General features: G+C 46.4%; 1 protein-coding gene across 1 annotated transcript in view; it reads right to left on the reverse strand.

Moving 5' to 3' along the window:
- Nucleotides 1-1,180: 1,180 nt before the first annotated feature.
- LOC309816122 (protein FAM170A-like) overlaps nucleotides 1,181-24,044 on the reverse strand; it is a gene marked incomplete at both ends in the record, with an annotated part of 226,584 nt that continues 203,720 nt past the window's right edge. Inside the window, 2 exons of the mRNA XM_082646790.1 lie at nucleotides 1,181-1,241; nucleotides 6,248-6,378. Coding sequence (XP_082502916.1) covers nucleotides 1,181-1,241; nucleotides 6,248-6,378 — 192 coding nt within the window. The remainder of the gene's footprint in view (nucleotides 1,242-6,247; nucleotides 6,379-24,044) is intronic.

Raw genomic sequence — 24,044 nt, forward strand, 5'->3', positions numbered from 1 at the left:
CAACAGGCCGTCTCCAGCCAGCAATTTGAAGCACAGCTGAAATGAGAACTGCCCCAAATGTGAAGATCTTAGGAGCTTCCTAGAAGGTGGGAGGTTAATGATAGGCATCCTGCTGGGATCCCAGGGGAGTCTGAGCTGGCCTGAAGCTCATCTTCCTCCTCCACCTCTCAAGAGAAATGTGGAGGAAAGAAGACTTCAAAAACTGTGAGCAGGCAGAGGGAGGGATATTGGGGGCCGAAGCTGTAACTGAGGTCTTGGAGTGGGCTGTGAGCACGCAGAGCCTCTCGAGAGCCAGGCTCTGCCTTCTGAGGACTTCTCCCCTAAGGCTGCTCATAATTCACGTGATACCAGCCATATAGAGCCGACTTGGCCCACACTGTCACAGAAAGCCTTATCAGAATCTCTTCTTCTTCATACACTCTTGTGTCTGTTACTTGGTTATTGCCTTTGGTACTCCACTGATGTGAACCACAGTCGCCAGGGGATGGAGGACACTAGTGACCCATCTTGCTCTGTGGCCTCAGTCCACAGTTTGTGGGTAAGGGAAGAGGCCAAATGAAGGTTAAGAAGGAAAGATGGAGTTTGAAGAGAAGACCTGAGTTAAGGGTGTCTTCTCAAGTCTTGATGACTGAAATGTAGCACCAGTACCTGAAGTCCTGCTTGTTCTCAAGGCTGACCACGTGGCTGGGTGCACTCAGTGAAGGAACCGTATACACTTAGTATTTCCTTGCTTGCTCACACTTGCCCTCCTCTGATACACCCTCTGCAAGACTGATCTTCCCCTGAAACAACTTTCCGCCTGCTACTGTCATCTCAGGAACATTTGCTTCCCCTTCCTAGTGTCCCCCTAGAATGCCATTGCAGCCAATTCATAATTTGATAATCATGCTGCTTACCATATTCTCACTAATTTTGGATAAATTTTATTCGCTTTATTCCATAGTCTTCACCCATCAATAATCTTTCTTAACTTCCTAGCTGCAGGTTAACCCATTCGGAATCATTTCTTTTTCTTTCTCTTCTTTGGCAAATCCTTTCTATCTTTTAAGGTCTTTTTCTTGTCTCTCTACCATCCTGCCTTCCTGAATTTCTTTTTTTTCCGTTTAAGTAACCTTTCAATCTTCTTCCCCAGTTTCCTCATAAACATTGAGAGTTTATTCCTCACACGTTAGACAGCGGTTTATGAATGGCCAGGCATAATGGACTGAGAATGAGTTGGTACCCCCGAGGTACCTGTCTTGCTGGGGAGCCACAGGTGAAGGGCTGGCTGCTGGACACATGTTTGCATGGAGTCAGGCTGAGTGGCCTCAGGGTGTTTGCCCTGCACTTGTGTGTGTTTCTCCCTAGTTGGTTTTCTTGTCCAGCCACCTGTGACCTCCCTACATCCAGCCCAGGGAATCCTTCTCATCACAGGGGTAGGATGTTTGTCTCATTTTCCATCACATCCTTTCCCCAAAGTTTGGTTGTGAGTTGTTCCCATTCCAAAGACCTTTCCTCTTTGAAGAGAAAAGAGAAAATCTTTTCTCTCCTTTCCTCTCACTTCACTTCTGCTCTATTATCTCCTCCGTCCAGAATGGCCCACTGACACACATGGGTGTAGATCCGAAGATGGCAAGAACTGCCAGCAATTCTGAGATAATAATATGGATGGATCAGGAAAACTTGAAAACCTTTATCCCGCCACATTAAAAAAAATTGCACTTCCAGTGTATTCAGAGTCTCAGTGTAGAAACACAAATGATAGAGAAATTGAATTACACTCAAGTTTTTCTTTCCTCCTTTCCTGATTTATTCTAATCCTCAATGCTAACATGATGAACTATTTGTTAGGTAAAGTTTCAGACATTTTCTACCCATGCACACTTTTCTTTTTTTCACATAAGAGTGTGAACTAGGTCACTTTCAACATGCTGTGATTCTGTGATTCACTGTCTCCCACCGAGTCATCCACGGATAAAGTCATCTGTTTCACGGAGAACTATTTCCAATAGCTAATAGCCAATGTCTGTGGAGTGCTTACTCTGTGTCGGTTTCTTGTAACTACTTTACAGATCATTTGTACAGCGTACCCATGGACCAGGTACAATTATGACCCCCAAGTGACAGATAAGTGCAGATAAGTACAAATAAATACAGAGGCCAAGTGACTTGCCCAAGACACTGGAGCAAATCAAAATCCATGCCTCTGTAATCATTTTGCTCTGTTGCCTCTGTCTGGGAGGCTTGATGATTTGGCAACTAAAACCTTAAATATCATGTTCCATTTTTATATCTGTGACACAAGCGTGGGGCTGTGATACGGGGTAACTAACCTGACTACTTTTGAAAACCCTTATGCACCTGGATGAAAGTAAGCCAGGGACTGCAAGCCATAGATTTAAGGTTTCCTACCAACTTTTAAAAATAGCTTCTTGAATGCAATTTATGTAGCATCAAGTCTAGGATGTAGTCCAAATAGTAACAGAAAAATGGAGATATGTAGGAAAATACTTAAAGTTGACAAGTATTGGGAGTGTAGTATTTTGGGGGCCAGCGTGTAGACCACAGGAAAACTTGCTGTTTCCATCCCAAAGGAAAGAGCCCTACGTTGCAACTGCCAAGGTCCCTGGGGCAGCAAGTGTGCTCACTGCTTAGTAAAGAAGCATCCTCAGTTTGATAGAATCATATGGGAGCCTTACATTTGGTTAGCAGTTCTACATTCTTGATGTAATAATATTTTCAGGGTGTGGGAGGGTATCAAGCTCTGAAAATACCCTTGGAGAGATCTGCTTATTAAGTTTGGCTTTTTCAATCTCCCTACTACTTCTTTACTAAACACCAGGCGGTTTCCTTCACTTTTCAGAACCATGTTGTTTTTCCCTTGTCTAATGAACTTTGAAATACTTTTGGATGAGCTATTAAGTTTGGGAAAAAATAAACATCTCTTTAAAATAAGGAAGATAATAACAATGACAAGTAGAAAAAGCTCTAAAACAGAGAATATCCTCCATTCTAGCCAATGACGGAGTGGAAGGTTCGTGCTCGCTGTCCAGGACGTAGAAATAAAAGCTGAGGAGGCGCTGAGGCGTCTCCTGGATCTCTATGAGCCTCCATCATTTCTGCTGAGTAGGGTTGACAGATAAAATATAGGCTGTTTAGTTAAATATGAATGTTTGAAAAACAACGAGTACATTTTGAAGATAAGTATGCCCCAAATATTTCATAGGATCTACTTATACTAAAAATAATGACTTATTATTCATGTGAAGTTCAAGTTTAACTGGGTATCCTGTATTTTTATGTACTAAATCTGACAGCCCTACTGATGATCCACAATGGAGGCAGTTGAGGAGCGGTACATGCTGGCTCTCGGACAGTCAGAAATGGCTTCAGCAGATCCAGGTACAGTATGAAATTCTTTTAGGATGTAGCTCAGAAGCCATGGCCAGCCCTTGACTGCAAGTACTGCCTCGGGTTTCCCTGAGGTGGGGTAAACCTTCCTCTTAATGGCCTTTTGGTAAGTCTGGAAGACCATATCCAAGGGGAGCCCCAAAGTCAGTTTCATCCTCACAACCATGTTTCCAATTCCTGGAATTGGCTGCATGTGACTCACAAGAGCTGAGGAGGTTTGTGGAAATTGGGAGTGTCATAGCTTGAACCCTTTGTAGGTAAAGTTTTGCTGTTGTGAGAGTTTTAACAGGAGCAATGTGAAAGACTCCATGTCCCCAGGTAGATAGAAATAATCCTGTTCTACCTGTGTGTATGTGACAAGTCTCTAATAGTTCAGAGAGCAAGTATCTGGTCTTAGAAAGACTGATCCAAGCTTGGATGTTTCTGGTGACAAGGCAAGGTCCTGAGTTTCAAGTTCACCTTTTATGGTTGAGGAGACAATAAGGTGGTCAGAAGGGAAATCATGGAGGAGACCTTGGCTTCATCCATCGTGCAGGCTTGTATATGTGGTTCTATGTAGATTGTGTTTCAAAGGTGGAGCTTGTTTACAACTATGAACATTCTCCGATGTGCTTTTTGGATCTTCATTCCCAGAGCGAGAGCAGTGCCGAGGCTCTAGAAATGCCATGGATATTCTGAGCTGTCAGTGGCATTTCCCCGGTACTGTTCCCTTGGTGCCGCTCCTTGAAATGTCCAAAGGGATTATAATGTGTCTTGTGGCGGGTCCTAGCATTGTGAAAGGAAGCTGCTGCACCTGGCTCAGAGGATTTCGGATGTGGTGGGAGGAGGAGTAGTACTACGACTATAAATTGTATCACAGCATATCTATTCCATCTTGAGAGTAGGGTTGGGGGGTTATGAAGGGGGGCTTTTATTGTACTTTTATACATTGTACCCTTGAAACTAATTCAATTTTTTAAAATTAATTAATTTATTTGGGGCTGCATTGGGTCTTTGTTGCTGCTAGCGGGCGTTCTCTAGTTGCAGTGAGCGGGGGCTCCTCTTCGCTGTGGTGCACGGGCTTCTCATTGCAGTGGCTTCTCTTGTTGCGGAGCATGGGCTCTAGGCACGCAGGCTTCTGTAGTTGTGTCACGTGGGCTCGGTAGATGTGGCACGGGCTCTAGAGCGCAGGCTCAGTAGTTGTGGCGCGTGGGCTTAGTTACTCCGTGGCACGTGGGATCTTCCCAGAACAGGGCTCGAACCGATGTCCCCTGCATTCGCAGGCATATTCTTAACCACTGCTCCACCAGGGAAGCCCGATAATTCAGTTTTTTATAAAGAGAAGATTCCTAATATTATTCCAAAATTTTAAAAATATGTAGTTGGATAACACTATGAAAAATTAACTGATATATTCTTTTTATTATTTCTCTTTGCTCCCTGGAACTTTTTCCCCATCCAGTCAGCTAGGCACTGTGAGTTCACTGCATTAGGAAGGTAAAGACTCAGCAGAAATGAGGGAGAAAAACAGAAAAGTCTCAGCTTTGGAATGTTCACAACGGAGGCCACAGTAGAACAGGTGAGAATTCTGTGAACCAAAAATAAATGTCGTCTCAAATGCAAAAAAGTATTCTCTGCACTGGGAGGCAGGAGAGGGAGGGAGGGAAGGACTGAAGGAGAGAGATCAGTGTGGCCAGGGACATGGAGACTGTGCTTGAGGACGATATGCCCAGGAAGAGAATCAGAATCTGGAGAAGATTCAGCCTGCACGTGATCATTGCCTCCAGCCAGCACCCTCATCTCAGACGTTGGGAAATTCAGAGAGAGAGTGGGAGTACGTCAGGAGGGCCACGCGCATAGTCTGTGTGGCAGGGGTTGTGGCCGTTCCCTATTTGTGAGGAGTCCCCAGCAATTTGCAGGCCTCTTCTGGAAAATGCTGGCGGACGTCTCTAGTGCTTATGTGAAAGCTTGTTCACAAACCTTGAAAGATACAGATGTAGATGACAGATAGATGCATAGATAGAAAAATGTCATTAAATAAAAGCTCCAGGAAAGGTTTGGAAAATGCCCTTTATTGCATAGGACGCTTCTATTGTCATATGATGTTAGACTGAGTGCCGGTCCCTTCATCCTCCTTCAGACCACGGCATTCTGTCTGCTACCCTCCCGAGGGTCCTTTCTTCTCCCTGGAAGGGATAAAACAAATGAGGTAGGACAGGAAGAGACAAGAAGCACTCCAAGCTCTGCTGGTCAGGGTTACCCTCCAGCATTGCCTTAATGCTCAGAGCCACACACACCACAGTGAGCTTGGCTCCAGATCAAATACCACGCAACGAAGGTTCTGGAACATTTCCATATCTCGGGGGACCTCATTTCCACGTGACTCTCTTTCATATTCCCCTTTGTCAAAGAAGGCTAGGTCCAGTGGTCAGGGTGAGATCTCAGCTCAGGCCCAAGGCTCTCAGACCTCAAAGTTCTGGTCCTGCAAGGGCCCCTGTCCTCTCTTGAGACCACTCCTGGCTCTCTCTGCCGAGAAGGAGCTGCTGGCAGTACGTCCTATAAGAGTTGAGGTCCATCGTGCAGACCCTGAGAAAACTCCTAGGAAAAGGCTCCACCTTCTTGTTTACGTCAACAGAGGTCAATGCCTTTGTTAGTGCTGGGTGTGTCCCATTTGATGCAACTGCAGAGCCATTAGGTAAACCAGCACATGTGTGCGGCCCCTTCCCTTAGACTCCTCTGGGCCCTCGTGACATAGGCTCAGAAGACTGCCAGCCTCAAGCCTTACCTCTTCCAAGGGACGGCCACACCGTCTTCCAGGATCTTCTGTCCCATGAATCTCAGTTGCTGTTTGGAACTCAAAGGAGAGAAAAGACCCTGCCTGCGGGGTCTCTTTGGGCTGGGGCCTTCCCCCGTGGGCTGCTCTCCCTCATTCTCCTTTTCTTCTTGCTTCTCTTCCTCCTCCTCCTCCTCCTCCTCAGGTGTGCTCTCGGATTCCACATTGCCCATCCACTGGGCCATGTTGAGATGAAAGGCACGGCAGCTGAAGCCCTGCAGGACGCCGCCCTTCACGTGCTGCTGGAGGATCTCCAAGGTGGGGAAGACCCGGCAGCAGGCCATGCACCTGAAGCCGGTCTCCATGGTCACCATCCAGTCCGGAGTCTTGGCCCTGGGTCTCTCCTCGATGGCAGGTGACCCTGATGGGCTGCCTGGCTCTGCCCTTTCCTCATACTCTTTCTCCTCCCCAGTGGGCTCACTGTCAGACAGGAGGCTTTCGGTGAACACGTCAGAGGGGCAAGTGCCTACTGTGCACGCATCCTCAGGAAGGGTCACTTCTTCTATCGTCAGCTGCTTTTCAGGCAACTCCAAGGGTTTCTTTGTCTTCCAGGAGACAGCGACACCCTTGTTCACTTGTACCTGCATGTAGTATATTTTCATGCCCCTTTCCTCTTTGTCTGGGTGCAGATAGTCCTTACAGGGTGAAGAGAGTGAGGAGGAGACACAGTGTGATGGGGGAGCGGTCTCCCCTTCTTCCTGAACCTGGGCTAGGGGTGCTGTAGGCCAGGCAGTGTCTCGAAATTTCCGCATTGCTGAAAAAGGAAATTAAAACCATAATAACATGCATGGGCCGTGCCGGAAGCTGAGGGAGCAGGTGTGGTAGACGAGAGAGGGACATTTGCATGACGTAGCTATGTCGTGAGCTTGGTGTCTGTTGGCCGTAGGATGGAGCGGTGTATCTGGTGTCATCTGTGGGCTTTTCATGTGCGTGGGGGGGATACTGGAGCGGTGTCTGTATACAGGGTTGTGGAGTATGGTGGTGAGGGCTGTGGTATGTGAGGGATGCGGCTGGATGCGTGTATGACAAGGAGTGTGATTTTGGGAATATCGGTGGTGCATTACTTGTGGAATGGGGCTGTGGTGCTTGGGGTTTATGTGTGCTATGAGAAGGGCTGTGCCTGGAGGGCAGATGTATGTGTGAGCTGTGTGGACCTGAGCTGGATGGTCCTGCTCTCAGGCTGGAGGTGTATGATGCAGAACTCTGTCCTTCTCTGGAAGCAAAGGCAAAGACAAAGCCTACATTTTCCTCTGAAGATGCTTAATCTGGTCCCTCTTCCCTCCACCTCAAGCCCAGACCTTTCCGGACCCTGCTCCTTGACTTCCCCACCATGGTACTACCAGTATTCACACCGCCCCCCCCCCAGTCTCAGCTGGCATCCACGCCCTCGGAACAGCTCAGCCATCCTGCCCAGGCTCCTCCACAGAGCCCTCATCACCTCTGATGACCCTGGATTTCCTCTCAGCCTCCCTGGGATCTGTGTGCCTCCTGCCTCACAGCCAAGCACCCCCTCACCTGAGGAGCCCCGCTCCCTTACCAGCGTAGCTGAGCTTGCGCAGAGTAGAAGTACAGAAGAAGTATTTAGGGGCAGAGGAGACCTCCACTGCCCCTGGGCTGCAGCCTTGGGCCACCACAGTGGATCCAAGCCGAGGGGGATCCTCTTGTGACTTCGAGATTCCTGAGGGAGGAATGAAAGGCTCAGGGTGGGTTCATCAGTCGTCTGTCCACAAATATTTACTGAGTGTGTGACACGTGTCAGGTGCAGTGAATACACACAGTTGAGAGTGTGGTTCCCAGTGGATCCTCCAGGATTTAATTCCAATCAATACTTATTCTCTCACTGTCTAGTTGGTAATGTAGGCCTCGGTGGTGACTGTGAGTGTGTGGGAAGAGTGAGTGATGTGTATCAGTTAAGTCTGTGGTAAGTGTGGTGTGGGCATGGGGAGCACAGTGCAGATGTGTCTATCTGTGTCTGTGGCCTTTGTGTGCATGGTTTCTGTTCACAAGTCAGGAATTCTGGGACATGTAACGTTTCCTCATTACATGGTGTGGCTTGTATTTATGGTGCGTGTTCATTCATTCATTCACCAAGATTCAGTAAGCAGCTACTCCTGTGTATCCGGCACTCTTCCATTGTTGTAGTCTTTGGTAACGCTGCACATTCTAGTAGGGGAAGACACACACTAAACAAAACTACAATAAATATATAATACATCAGCTGGTGGTAAGTATATAAGGGTTGCCAGACTTAGCGAACAAGAATACAAGGCACCCAGGTAAATTTCAGTTTCAGATAAACCCAGAATAATTTTTTAGTGTAAGTATTCCCATGCAGTATTTGTTCTTACTTAGTTTTAGTGTAAGTATGGCCCATACAATATTTGGGACATACTGATACTGAAAAATTACTTGTTGTTTATCTGGAATTCAAATTGAACTGGATAGCCCATATTTTCTCTGGCAATCCTGACATGGGTTACTGAGACTGTGGTTTACTGTGGTTTGTACAAAGCGGGTCTGGCATTACTCAAGAATGTGTTACAAGTGTGGTGTGTATGACACGTGACTGGTTTTTACAGAGGTATTTAGCGATGGCTGAAGTTAGCTGTGTTTGTGCGAGAGTTGTGGAGATACATATATATATATATATATATATATATAGTGTGTGTGTGTGTGTGTGTCCTATATATATAGTGTGTGTGTCTATATACATATCTCATCTCCAGCGTTTGGTGTTGGAGGAGAGGATTGTGATACAGGTGGGTTGTATGAGAATGTAGTACAGGAGGGATCCGTGTATATACCTCCATGTGCTGTGTGTGGTTTACTAAGGAAGTTATATGTGGGGTGTGTGATATTTTTGCTGCATCAGAGTGTACATGGGTGTATGAGTTACTGTCTCATAAAACACCCCTAACAAGTATTCTGTATACACTCTTACGTACACCGAGTGTCAGCCAGGTCCAGGCAGGGTGACAAGAACTTTACCACGCAGACTTTATATCTGGTAAGCACTCTAACCCCATTCATCTCGCTCTTCTCTGCACTACCACACACACACACACACACATACACACACACACTCACACCCACACACACACAGGAACATAGAGCAAAATATTCTGAATGGTCAGGGGCAGTCATTGCCTTCCCCAGCCTGTCCCAGCCACTGCCTGGAAATCTGCCTGCTGTCTAGAGCTCCATTCCCAGGGCCCATCCTACAGTCTCCAGGGCCCTGGGCCTGGTAGGAGCTACTGGGCTCTAATCTGGGGCAGAGGCCTCTAGCTGGAGCTCTGGGGTGACCACCCCTCTCCCAGGGCAAGCTACTCGCCTCCATTTAATGCACACAGGCACCACGTGGCCCGTGGCTCTCAGAGCTCCCCGCAGGACCCTGAGGCCATTTCTCACCCCCGCTCACGCGGTCTCAGTCTCTGGAAAACCCTTCCCTTCCCTTGATCTCCTTTGGGAAATTCTTCCTGTTGAAAGAATAAAACCTCCTTGCTTTCAATATGACACCATCCCTAGACAAACAATCTTCTTTCAAAGTGCATTCCACTTGTCAAGATATTTTTCAACAGGACCTTCAACTCATGGGGCTTCTCTTTCCACTTTGGTAAAAGAGGCCAAGCAACTCATGGGTCTCTCTCAGTATCCTTGCATCCTTCACATCCCCCACCTCATGACCCCAGGGAAAGATCCAAGAGCATAAGAGAGAAATCGGGGACTGAGTAAAGCTGCACCTCTAGGTCTGTGCAAGCAGGATGCAGCCTGCTGTGAGTCCGACAAAGCTCCAGGCCAGGCTGCCCCAGGAGAGATTCCTCAGACCAGCGGAGCTGACCTCCCATCTCCCAGGGGGCATCTGGCCGTTCTGTGCCGTCTCACACCACAGGGACCCTCCGGATAGATACGGCAGCATCAGTGAGACAAGGTCTCTCGCTCCCTGCTTCACAGGTGACACGTTCTCAGTCCCCCGCTTCCTAGAGAAGCTTCAGTTTGGCAGAAACCCATGTGCCCCAAACAAGTTGCCCCCCACATACCTCCTCCGTTCTCGGCAGTTTCCTGGGACTCTTCATTTTCCAGATGTTTCCTCTTTTGTCGCCGTTCCATCGTACCAACTAGAAGTCTCCCTTAGAAGATGCCTCAAGAGATGTCCAACTCCTCCTCTTCCCTACAGGTTGGCCCTTCTTGGCTCTTGGGCAATCCGTTGAAATGATTCAATACAAACAAAAATAGTCAAGTCTCCTAAATGGCTGAAAAACTTGTACCACTTGGTGAACCAGCAGTAGTGCCTAGTGCTCACCAGGGCTGTTATGTTTGCAAGGTTGCCAGGCTCACAGTGGAATTCTGTGACCTCAGTGATGACATCAGAGCATTCGGTGGACCTAGGTTGAGCACAGTGTCTGCAATAGCACAGGCCCCATTTTCAAGAACAATTCCTTTTTCCCAGCCGAAGCTTTCCCGTGAAAGGGAAAGGTTCCTACCATATCTATTATAAATTGTATCATACCATGTCTATTATAAAATTCACATTTTGATTGGAGATCTTTTAATGTCTTTTCTAGAGAGATTTAATATGAATGTTTTAAATGGTCTCCAGTTTCCCTGTGGATTATTGACATTTTAAACTCTGCACTTCAATTTTCCCTCAATACGTGTAATTTTGTCACGGCTATTTCTGTACTTAAAGATGAGGAACTATATAATTGATTTCTTCATTTTTTCCCCATCTCTTTCCAAGGTACTGCATTTGATTGTGTCTTGCGACTGAGTGAAAAATGCTAGTCCTTGAGTCAGGACATTGGGCCCTTTAGCAAGTAACTCAACCTATCTGGGCTTCAGCTTCTGTATGTGCGATCAAGAGGCTTGGACTAGCTGACTTTTCAAATGCTGTGTTTCTTTGATTCACTCTCACTTACTGATCTGCTCCTTAAGAAGAGGGTCTGTTCTCATAAAGTAACAACAGTCTTTTCCTAACCTTGGGTTGGGCGGAGTTTAACTGTTCGCACTCAGTTTGTTAGTTATATTGCCTTCTACGTATGCTTAGCTCTAAATAATTTATACGGCTCTTGTGACAATTTTTAGATCTTCTTTTTTTCTTATTTTCTTTTATAGTTTCTAATTTGTTATCGCCAGTGTAGAGGAGCCTGAGTGACTTTTAAACTTTATTGATCTTGTATGTGTGTGCCTTGTTGAACCGTCTTATTAGTTCCTGCTAGTTTATCTGTGGGTTCTTTTGGGTCTCCTAGATAAATGAGCATATTAAATGTAAATAGTGTGTTCTTTGGATAAAGTTTATTTTCTTGCATCTCTATATATAGAAGCAATATGTTGAATTGATTTAAATATTTTAACACTTACATACCTGTTATCACAATCTAACATTGTTTATCTTATTTTCTTTCAATCAATATTATGTTTTCAAGATTTATCCACGTGAATCCATATAGATCTAGGTCTTTGATTTTTGACTGTTTCATATTATGTGATCACATGCATATAGCATCATTTATATTCCATTCAAGCATTATTGGACAATTGGATTGTTTCCCTCCCTTCTCTACAACAAACAACATTTCCTAGAATATCCCTGAAGATGTCTGACAGTCGAGAAGGGCCAGGCTGCCCGAAGGATTGCTACTTGCTTTTAGCCACCTTCCAACAGGCCGTCTCCAGCCAGCAATTTGAAGCACAGCTGAAATGAGAACTGCCCCAAATGTGAAGATCTTAGGAGCTTCCTAGAAGGTGGGAGGTTAATGATAGGCATCCTGCTGGGATCCCAGGGGAGTCTGAGCTGGCCTGAAGCTCATCTTCCTCCTCCACCTCTCAAGAGAAATGTGGAGGAAAGAAGACTTCAAAAACTGTGAGCAGGCAGAGGGAGAGATATTGGGGGCCGAAGCTGTAACTGAGGTCTTGGAGTGGGCTGTGAGCACGCAGAGACTCTCGAGAGCCAGGCTCTGCCTTCTGAGGACTTCTCCCCTAAGGCTGCTCATAATTCACGTGATACCAGCCATATAGAGCCGACTTGGCCCACACTGTCACAGAAAGCCTTATCAGAATCTCTTCTTCTTCATACACTCTTGTGTCTGTTACTTGGTTATTGCCGTTGGTACTCCAGTGATGTGAACCACAGTCGCCAGGGGATGGAGGACACTAGTGACCCATCTTGCTCTGTGGCCTCAGTCCACAACTGGAGGGTAAGGGAAGAGGCAAAATGAAGGTCAAGAAGGAAAGATGGAGTTTGAAGAGAAGACCTGAGTTAAGGGTGTCTTCTCAAGTCTTGATGACTGAAATGTAGCTCCAGTACCTGAAGTCCTGCTTGTTCTCAAGGCTGACCGCGGGGCTGGGTGCACTCAGTGAAGGAACCGTATACACTTAGTATTTCCTTGCTTGCTCACACTTGCCCTCCTCTGATACACCCTCTGCAAGACTGATCTTCCCCTGAAACAACTTTCCACCTGCTACTGTCATCTCAGGAACATTTGCTTCACCTTCCTAGTGTCCCCCTAGAATGCCATTGCAGCCAATTCATAATTTGATAATCATGCTGCTTACCATATTCTCAGCAACTTCTGAGAAATTTTTTTCGCTTTATTCCATAGTCTTCACCCATCCATAATCTTCCTTAACTTCCTAGCTGCAGGTTAACCCATTCGGAATCATTTCTTTTTCTTTCTCTTCTTTGGCAAATCCTTTCTATCTTTTAAGGTCTTTTTCTTGTCTCTCTACCACCTTGCCTTCCTGAACTTCTTTTTTTTCCGTTTAAGTAACCTTTCAATCTCCTTCCCCAATTTCCTCATACACATTGAGAGTTTATTCCTCACACGTTAGACAGCGGTTTATGAATGGCCAGGCATAATGGACTCAGAATGAGTTGGCACCCCCGTGGTACCTGTCTTGCTGGGGAGCCACAGGTGAAGGGCTGTCTGCTGGACACATGTTTGCATGGAGTCAGGCTGAGTGGCCTCAGGGTGTTTGCTCTGCACTTGTGTGTGTTTCTGCCTAGTTGGTTTCCTTGTCCAGCCACCTGTGACCTCCCTCCATCCAGCCCAGGGAATCCTTCTCATTACAGGGGTAGGATGTTTGTCTCATTTTCCATCACATCCTTTCCCCAAAGTTTGGTTGTGAGTTGTTCCCATTCCAAAGACCTTTCCTCTTTGAAGAGAAAAGAGAAAATCTTGTCTCTCCTTTTCTCTCACTTCACTTCTGCTCTATTATCTCCTCCGTCCAGAATGGCCCACTGACTCAGATGGGTGTAGATCCAAAGATGGCAAGAAATGCCAGCAATTCTGAGATAATAATACGGATGGATCAGGAAAACTTGAAAACCTTTATCCCGCCACATTAAAAAAAATTGCACTTCCAGTGTATTCAGAGTCTCAGTGTAGAAACACAAATGATAGAGAAATTGAATTACACTCAAGTTTTTCTTTCCTCCTTTCCTGATTTATTCTAATCCTCCAAGTTAACATGATGAACTCTTTGTTGTGTAAAGTTTCAGACATTTTCTACCCATGCACACTTTTCTTCTTTTCACATTAGAGTGTGAACTAGGTCACTTTCAACATGCTGTGATTCTGTGATTCACTGTCTCCCACCGAGTCATCCACGGATAATGTCATCTGTTTCACGGAGAAATATTTCCAATAGCTAATAGCCAATGTCTGTGGAGTGCTTACTCTGTGTCGGTTTCTTGTAACTACTTTACAGATCATTTGTACAGCGTACCCATGGACCAGGTACAATTATGACCCCCAAGTGACAGATAAGTGCAGATAAGTACAAATAAATACAGAGGCCAAGTGACTTGCCCAAGACACTGGAGCAAATCAAAATCCATGCCTCTGTAATCATTTTGCTCTATTGCCTCTGTCTGGGAGGCTTGATGATTTGGCAACTAAAACCTTAAATATCATGTTCCATTTTTATATCTGTGACACAAGCGTGGGGCTGTGATACAGGGTAACTAACCTGACTACTTTTGAAAACCCTTATGCACCTGGATGAAAGTAAGCCAGGGACTGCAAGCCATAGATTTAAGGTTTCCTACCAACTTTTAAAAATAGCTTCTTGAATGCAATTTATGTAGTGTCAAGTCTAGGATGTAGTCCAAATAGTAACAGAAAAATGGAGATATGTAGAAAAATACTTAAAGTTGACAAGTATTGGGAGTGTAGTATTTTTGGGGCCAGCGTGTAGACCACAGGAAAACTTGCTGTTTCCATCCCAAAGGGAAGAGCCCTACGTTGCAACTGCCAAGGTCCCTGGGACAGCAAGTGTGCTCACTGCTTAGTAAAGAAGCATCCTCAGTTTGATAGAATCATATGGGAGCCTTACATTTGGTTAGCAGTTCTACATTCTTGATGTAATAATATTTTCAGGGTGTGGGAGGGTATCAAGCTCTGAAAATACCCTTGGAGAGATCTGCTTATTAAGTTTGGCTTTTTCAGTCTCCCTACTACTTCTTTACTAAACACCAGGCGGTTTCCTTCACTTTTCAGAACCATATTGTTTTTCCCTTCTCTAATGAACTTTGAAATACTTTTGGATGAGCTATTAAGATTGGGAAAAAATAAACATCTCTTTAAAATAAGGAAGATAGTAACAATGACAAGTAGAAAAAGCTCTAAAACAGAGAATATCCTCCATTCTAGCCACTGACTGGGAGTGGAAGGTTCGTGCTCGCTGTCCAGGACGTAGAAATAAAAGCTGAGGAGGCGCTGAGGCGTCTCCTGGATCTCTATGAGCCTCCATCATTTCTGCTGAGTAGGGTTGACAGATAAAATATAGACTGTTTAGTTAAATATGAATGTTTGAAAAACAACGAGTACATATTGAAGATAAGTATGCCCCAAATAGTTCATAGGATCTACTTATACTAAAAATAATGACTTATTATTCATGTGAAGTTCAAGTTTAACTGGGTATCCTGTATTTTTATGTCCTAAATCTGACAGCCCTACTGATGATCCACAATGGAGGCAGTTGAGGAACGGTACAGGCTGGCTCTCGGACAGTCAGAAATGGCTTCAGCAGATCCAGGTACAGTATGAAATTCTTTTTGGATGTAGCTCAGAAGCCATGGCCAGCCCTTGACTGCAAGTACTGCCTCGGGTTTCCCTGAGGTGGGGTAAACCTTCCTCTTAATGGCCTTTTGGTAAGTCTGGAAGACCATATCCAAGGGGAGCCCCAAAGTCAGTTTCATCCTCACAACCATGTTTCCAATTCCTGGAATTGGCTGCATGTGACTCACAAGAGCTGTGGAGGTTTGTGGAAGTTGGGAGTGTCATAGCTTGAACCCTTTGTAGGTAAAGTTTTGCTGTTGTGAGAGTTTTAACAGGAGCAATGTGAAAGACTCCAAGTCCCCAGGTAGATAGAAATAATCCTGTTCTACCTGTGTGTATGTGACAAGTCTCTAATAGTTCAGAGAGCAAGTATCTGGTCTTAGAAAGACTGATCCAAGCTTGGATGTTTCTGGTGACAAGGCAAGGTCCTGAGTTTCAAGTTCACCTTTTATGGTTGAGGAGACAATAAGGTGGTCAGAAGGGAAATCATGGAGGAGACCTTGGCTTCATCCATCGTGCAGGCTTGTATATGTGGTTCTATGTAGATTGTGTTTCAAAGGTGGAGCTTGTTTACAACTATGAACATTCTCCGATGTGCTTTTTGGACCTTCATTCCCAGAGCGAGAGCAGTGCCGAGGCTCTAGAAATGCCATGGATATTCTAAGCAGTCAGTGGCATTTCCCCGGTACTGTTCCCTTGGTGCCGCTCCTTGAAATGTCCAAAGGGATTATCATGTGTCTTGTGGCGGGTCCTAGCATTGTGAAAGGAAGCTGCTGCACCTGGCTCAGAGGATTTCGGATGTGGTGGGAGGAGGAGTAATACTACGACTATAAATTGTATCACAGCATATCAGTTCCATCTTGAGAGTGGGGTTGGGGGGTTATGAAGGGGGGCTTTTATTGTACTTTTATACATTGTACCCTTGAAACTAATTCAATTTTTAAAAATTAATTAATTTATTTGGGGCTGCATTGGGTCTTTGTTGCTGCTAGCGGGCATTCTCTAGTTGCAGTGAGCGGGGGCTCCTCTTGGCTGTGGTGCACGGGCTTCTCATTGCAGTGGCTTCTCTTGTTGTGGAGCATGGTCTCTAGGCACGCAGGCTTCCGTAGTTGTGGCACGTGGGCTCGGTTGATGTGGCACACGGGCTCTAGAGCGCAGGCTCCGTAGTTGTGGCGCGTGGGCTTAGTTACTCCGTGGCACGTGGGATCTTCCCAGACCAGGGCTCGAACCCATGACCCCTGCATTCGCAGGCATATTCTTAACCACTGCTCCACCAGGGAAGCCCGATAATTCAGTTTTTTTATAAAGAGAAGATTCCTAATATTATTCCAAAATTTTAAAAATATGTAGTTGGATAACTCTATGAAAAATTAACTGATATATTCTTTTATTATTTCTCTTTGCTCCCTGGATTTTTTTCCCCATCCAGTCAGCTAGGCACTGTGAGTTCACTGCATTAGGAAGGTAAAGACTCAGCAGAAATGACGGAGAGAAACAGAAAATTCTCAGCTTTGGAATGTTCACAACAGAGGCCACAGTAGAACAGGTGTGAATTCTGTGAACCAAAAATAAATGCCGTCTCAAATGCAAAAAAGTATTCTCTGCACTGGGAGGCAGGAGAGGGAGGGAGGGAAGGACTGAAGGAGAGAGATCAGTGTGGCCAGGGACATGGAGACTGTGCTTAAGGACGATATGCCCAGGAAGAGAATCAGAATCTGGAGAAGATTCAGCCTGCACGTGATCATTGCCTCCAGCCAGCACCCTCATCTCAGACGTTGGGAAATTCAGAGAGAGAGTGGGAGTACGTCAGGAGGGCCACGCGCATAGTCTGTGTGGCAGGGGTTGTGGCCGTTCCCTATTTGTGAGGAGTCCCCAGCAATTTGCAGGCCTCTTCTGGAAAATGCTGGCGGACGTCTCTAGTGCTTATGTGAAAGCTTGTTCACAGACCTTGAAAGATACAGATGTAGATGACAGATAGATGCATAGATAGAAAAATGTCATTAAATAAAAGCTCCAGGAAAGGTTTGGAAAATGACCTTTATTGCATAGGACGCTTCTATTGTCATATGATGTTAGACTGAGTGCCGGTCCCTTCATCCTCCTTCAGACCACGGCATTCTGTCTGCTACTCTCCCGAGGGTCCTTTCTTCTCCCTGGAAGGGATAAAACAAATGAGGTAGAACAGGAAGAGACAAGAAGCACTCCAAGCTCTGCTGGTCAGGGTTACCCTCCAGCATTGCCTTAATGCTCAGAGCCACACACACCACAGTGAGCTTGGCTCCAGATCAACTACCACGCAACGAAAGTTCTGGAACATTTCCATATCTCGGGGGACCTCATTTCCACGTGACTCTCTTTCATATTCCCCTTTGTCACAGAAGGCTAGGTCCAGTGGTCCGGGTGAGATCTCGGCTCAGGCCCAAGGCTCTCAGACCTCAAAGTTCTGGTCCTGCAAGGGCCCCTGTCCTCTCTTGAGACCACTCCTGGCTCTCTCTGCCGAGAAGGAGCTGCTGGCAGTACGTCCTCTAAGAGTTGAGGTCCATCGTGCAGACCCTGAGAAAACTCCTAGGAAAAGGCTCCACCTTCTTGTTTACGTCAACAGAGGTCAATGCCTTTGTTAGTGCTGGGTGTGTCCCATTTGATGCAACTGCAGAGCCATTAGGTCAACCAGCACATGTGTGCGGCCCCTTCCCTTAGACTCCTCTGGGCCCTCGTGACATAGGCTCAGAAGACTGCCAGCCTCAAGCCTTACCTCTTCCAAGGGACGGCCACACCGTCTTCCAGGATCTTCTGTCCCATGAATCTCAGTTGCTGTTTGGAACTCAAAGGAGAGAAAAGACCCTGCCTGCGGGGTCTCTTTGGGCTGGGGCCTTCCCCCGTGGGCTGCTCTCCCTCATTCTCCTTTTCTTCTTGCTTCTCTACCTCCTTCTCCTCCTCCTCCTCCTCCTCCTCCAACTCCTCCTCGTTCTCCTCCTCCTCCTCCTCGTCCTCTTCCTCAGGGGTGCTCTCGGATTCCACATTGCCCATCCGCTGGGCCATGGTGAGATGAAAGGCACGGCAGCTGAAGCCCTGCAGGACGCCGCCCTTCACGTGCTGCTGGAGGATCTCCAAGGTGGGGAAGACCCGGCAGCAGGCCATGCACCTGAAGCCGGTCTCCATGGTCAGCATCCAGTCCGCTGTCTTGGCGCTGGGTCTCTCCTCGACGGCAGGTGGCCCTGATGGGCTGCCTGGCTCTGCCCTTTCCTCATACTCTTTCTCCTCCCCAGTGGGCTCACTGTCAGACAGGAGGCTTTCGGTGGACACATCAGAAGAGGGGTCAGTGGCTACTGCACACACATCCTCAGGATGGGTCACTTCTTCTATCGTCAGCTGCTTTTCAGGCAACTCCAAGGGTTTCTTTGTCTTCCAGGAGACAGCGACACCCTTGTTCACTTGTACCTGCATGTAGTATATTTTCATGCCCCTTTCCTCTTTGTCTGGGTGCAGATAGTTCTTACAGGGTGAAGAGGGTGAGGAGGAGACACAGTGTGATGGGGAAGCGGTCTCTCCTTCTTCCTGATCCTGGGCTAGGGGTGGTCTAGGCTGGGCAGTGTCTCGATGAAATCTCTGGATTCCTGAAAAAGGAAATTAAAATCATAATAACATGCATGGGCCATGCCGGAAGCTGAGGGAGCAGGTGTGGTAGACGAGGGAGGGACATTGGCACGACATAGCAATGTCGTGAGCTTGGTGTCCGTTGGCCGTAGGACGGAGTGGTGTATGTGGTGTCATCTGTGGGCTTTTCATGTGCGTGGGGGGGTATACTGGAGCGGTGTCTGTATACAGGGGTGTGGAGTATGGTGGTGAGGGCTGTAGTATGTGAGGGATGCGGCTGGATGCGTGTACGATGAGGAGTGTGAGTTTGGGAATATCGGTGGTGCATTCCTTGTGGAATGGGGCTGTGGTGCAGGAGAGTACTGTGGAGCACGTGCTTGGGGTTGATGTGCACTGAGAAGGGCTGTGCCTGGAGGGCGCGTGTATGTGTGAGCTGTGTGCACCTGAGCTGGATGGTCCTGCTCTCAGGCTGGAGGTGTATGATGCAGAACTCTGTCCTTCTCTGGAAGCAAAGGCAAAGACAAAGCCTACATTTTCCTCTGAAGATGCTTAATCTGGTCCCTCTTCCCTCCACCTCAAGCCCAGACCTTTCCGGCCCCTGCTCCTTGACTTCCCCACCATGGTAGTAGCAGTATTCACACACACACCCCCAGACTCAGCTGGCATCCACGCCCTCGGAACAGCTCAGCCATCCTGCCCAGGCTCCTCCACAGAGCCCTCATCACCTCTGAAGACCCTGGATTTCCTCTCAGCCTCCCTGGGATCTGTGTGCCTCCTGCTTCACAGCCAAGCACCCCGTCACCTGAGGAGCCCCACGCCCTTACCAGCGTAGCTGAGCTTGCGCAGAGTAGAAGTACAGAAGAAGTATTTAGAGGCAGAGGAGACCTCCACTGCCCCTGGGCTGCAGCCTTGGGCCACCACAGTGGATCCAAGCCGAGGGGGATCCTCTTGTGACTTCGAGATTCCTGAGGGAGGAATGAAAGGCTCAGGGTGGGTTCATCAGTCCTCTGTCCACAAATATTTACTGAGTGTGTGACACGTGTCAGGTGCAGTGAATACACACAGTTGAGAGTGTGGTTCCCAGTGGATCCTCCAGGATTTAATTCCAATCAATACTTATTCTCTCACTGTCTAGTTGGTAATGTAGGCCTCGGTGGTGACTGTGAGTGTGTGGGAAGAGTGAGTGATGTGTATCAGTTAAGTCTGTGGTAAGTGTGGGGTTGGCATGGGGAGCACAGTGCAGACGTGTCTATCTGTGTCTGTGGCCTTTGTGTGCATGGTTTCTGTTCACAAGTCAGGAATTCTGGGACATGTAACGTTTCCTCATTACATGGTGTGGCTTGTATTTATGGTGTGTGTTCATTCATTCATTCACCAAGATTCAGTAAGCAGCTACTCCTGTGTATCCGGCACTCTTCCATTGTTGTAGTCTTTGGTAACGCTGCACATTCTAGTAGGGGAAGACACACACTAAACAAAACTACAATAAATATATAATACATCAGCTGGTGGTAAGTATATAAGGGTTGCCAGACTTAGCGAACAAGAATACAAGGCACCCAGTTACATTTCAGTTTCAGATAAACCCAGAATAATCTTTTAGTGTAAGTATTCCCATGCACTATTTGGCCTGACTTAGTTTTAGTGTAAGTATAGCCCATACAATATGTGGGACATACGGATACTGAAAAATTACTTGTTGTTTATCTGGAATTCAAATTGAACTGGATAGCCCATATTTTCTCTGGCAATCCTGACAAGGGTTACTGAGACTGTGGTTTACTGTGGTTTGTACAAAGCGGGTCTGGCATTACTCAAGAATGTGTTATAAGTGTGGTGTGTATGACACGTGACTGGTTCTTATAGAGGTATTTAGAGATGGCTGAAGTTAGTTGTGTTTGTGCAAGAGTTGAGGAGATACATGTATATAGTGTGTGTGTGTGTGTGTGTGTCCTATATATATAGTGTGTGTGTCTATATACATATCTCATCTCCAGCGTTTGGTGTTGGAGGAGAGGATTGTGATACAGGTGGGTTGTATGAGAACGTAGTATAGGAGGGATGCGTGTATATACCTCCATGTGCTGTGTGTGGTTTACTAAGGAAGTTATATGTGGGGTGTGTGATATTTTTGCTGCATCAGAGTGTACATGGGTGTATGAGTTACTGTCTCATAAAACACCCCTAACAAGAATTCTGTATACACTCTTACGTACACAGAGTGTCAGCCAGGTACAGGCAGGGTGACAAGAAATTTACCACGCAGACTTTATATCTGGTAAGCACTCTACCTCCATTCATCTCGCTCTTCTCTGCACTACCACACACACACACACACACACACACACACACACACACTCACACACACACACACACACAGGAACATAGGGCAAAATATTCTGAATGGTCAGGGGCAGTCATTGCCTTCCACAGCCTGTCCCAGCCACTGCCTGGAAATCTGCCTGCTGTCTAGAGCTCCATTCCCAGGGCCCATCCTACAGTCTCCAGGGCCCTGGGCCTGGTAGGAGCTACTGGGCTCTAATCTGGGGCAGAGGCCTCTAGCTGGAGCTCTGGGGTGACCACCCCTCTCCCAGGGCAAGCTACTCGCCTACATTTAATGCACGCAGGCACCACGTGGCCCGTGGCTCTCAGAGCTCCCCGCAGGACCCTGAGGCCATTTTTCACCCCCGCTCACGCGGTCTCAGTCTCTGGAAAACCCTTCCCTTCCCTTGATCTCCTTTGGGAAATTCTTCCTGTTGAAGGAATAAAACCTCCTTGCTTTCAATATGACACCATCCCTAGACAAACAATCTTCTTTCAAATTACATTCCACTTGTCAAGATATTTTTCAACAGGGCCTTCAACTCATGGGGCTTCTCTTTCCACTTTGGTAAAAGAGGCCAAGCAACTCATGGGTCTCTCTCAGTATCCTTGCATCCTTCACATCCCCCACCTCATGACCCCAGGGAAATATCCAAGAGCATAAGAGAGAAATCGGGGACTGAGAAAAGCTGCACCTCTAGGTCTGTGCAAGCAGGATGCAGCCTGCTGTGAGTCCGACAAAGCTCCAGGCCCGGCTGCCCCAGGAGAGAGTCCTCAGACCAGCGGAGCTGACCTCCCATCTCCCAGGGGACATCTGGCCGTTCTGTGCCGTCTCACACCACAGGGACCCTCCGGATAGATACGGCAGCATCAGTGAGACAAGGTCTCTCGCTCCCTGCTTCACAGGTGACACGTTCTCAGTCCCCCGCTTCCTAGAGAAGCTTCAGTTTGGCAGAAACCCATGTGCCCCAGACAAGTTGCCCCCCACATACCTCCTCCGTTCTCGGCAGTTTCCTGGGACTCTTCATTTTCCAGATGTTTCCTCTTTTGTCGCCATTCCATCGTACCAACTAGAAGTCTCCCTTAGAAGATGCCTCAAGAGATGTCCAACTCCACCTCTTCCCTAAAGGTTGGCCCTTCTTGGCTCTTGGGCAATCCGTTGAAATGATTCAATACAAACAAAAATAGTCAAGTCTCCTAAATGGCTGAAAAACTTGTACCACTTAGTGAACCAGCAGTACTGCCTAGTGCTCACCAGGGCTGTTATGTTTGCAAGGTTGCCAGGCTCACAGTGGAATTCTGTGACCTCAGTGATGACATCAGAGCATTCGGTGGACCTAGGTTGAGCACAGTGTCTGCAATAGCACAGGCCCCATTTTCAAGAACAATTCCTTTTTCCCAGCCGAAGCTTTCCCGTGAAAGGGAAAGGTTCCTACCATATCTATTATAAATTGTATCATACCATGTCTATTATAAAATTCACATTTTGATTGGAGATCTTTTAATGTCTTTTCTAGAGAGATTTAATATGAATGTTTTAAATGGTCTCCAGTTTCCCTGTGGATTATTGACATTTTAAACTCTGCACTTCAATTTTCCCTCAATACGTGTAATTTTGTCACGGCTATTTCTGTACTTAAAGATGAGGAACTATATAATTGATTTCTTCATTTTTTCCCCATCTCTTTCCAAGGTACTGCATTTGATTGTGTCTTGCGACTGAGTGAAAAATGCTAGTCCTTGAGTCAGGACATTGGGCCCTTTAGCAAGTAACTCAACCTATCTGGGCTTCAGCTTCTGTATGTGCGATCAAGAGGCTTGGACTAGCTGACTTTTCAAATGCTGTGTTTCTTTGATTCACTCTCACTTACTGATCTGCTCCTTAAGAAGAGGGTCTGTTCTCATAAAGTAACAACAGTCTTTTCCTAACCTTGGGTTGGGCGGAGGTTAACTGTTCGTACTCAGTTTGTTAGTTATATTGCCTTCTACGTATGCTTAGCTCTAAATAATTTATACGGCTCTTGTGACAATTTTTAGATCTTCTTTTTTTCTTATTTTCTTTTATAGTTTCTAATTTGTTATCGCCAGTGTAGAGGAGCCTGATTGACTTTTAAAATTTATTGATCTTGTATGTGTGTGCCTTGTTGAACCGTCTTATTAGTTCCTGCTAGTTTATCTGTGGGTTCTTTTGGGTCTCCTAGATAAATGAGCATATTAAATGTAAATAGTGTGTTCTTTGGATAAAGTTTATTTTCTTGCATCTCTATATATAGAAGCAATATGTTGAATTGATTTAAATATTTTAACACTTACATACCTGTTATCACAGTCTAACATTGTTTATCTTATTTTCTTTCAATCAATATTATGTTTTCAAGATTTATCCACGTGAATCCATATAGATCTAGGTCTTTGATTTTTGACTGTTTCATATTATGTGATCACATGCATATAGCATCATTTATATTCCATTCAAGCATTATTGGACAATTGGATTGTTTCCCTCCCTTCTCTAGAACAAACAACATTTCCTAGAATATCCCTGAAGATGTGTGACAGTCGAGAAGGGCCAGGCTGCCCGAAGGATTGCTACTTGCTTTTAGCCACCTTCCAACAGGCCGTCTCCAGCCAGCAATTTGAAGCACAGCTGAAATGAGAACTGCCCCAAATGTGAAGATCTTAGGAGCTTCCTAGAAGGTGGGAGGTTAATGATAGGCATCCTGCTGGGATCCCAGGGGAGTCTGAGCTGGCCTGAAGCTCATCTTCCTCCTCCACCTCTCAAGAGAAATGTGGAGGAAAGAAGACTTCAAAAACTGTGAGCAGGCAGAGGGAGAGATATTGGGGGCCGAAGCTGTAACTGAGGT

The sequence above is a fragment of the Mesoplodon mirus genome (assembly GCF_964341445.2).
Source record: "Mesoplodon mirus genome assembly, contig: SUPER_14_unloc_1, whole genome shotgun sequence".
Lineage (NCBI taxonomy): Eukaryota > Metazoa > Chordata > Mammalia > Artiodactyla > Ziphiidae > Mesoplodon > Mesoplodon mirus.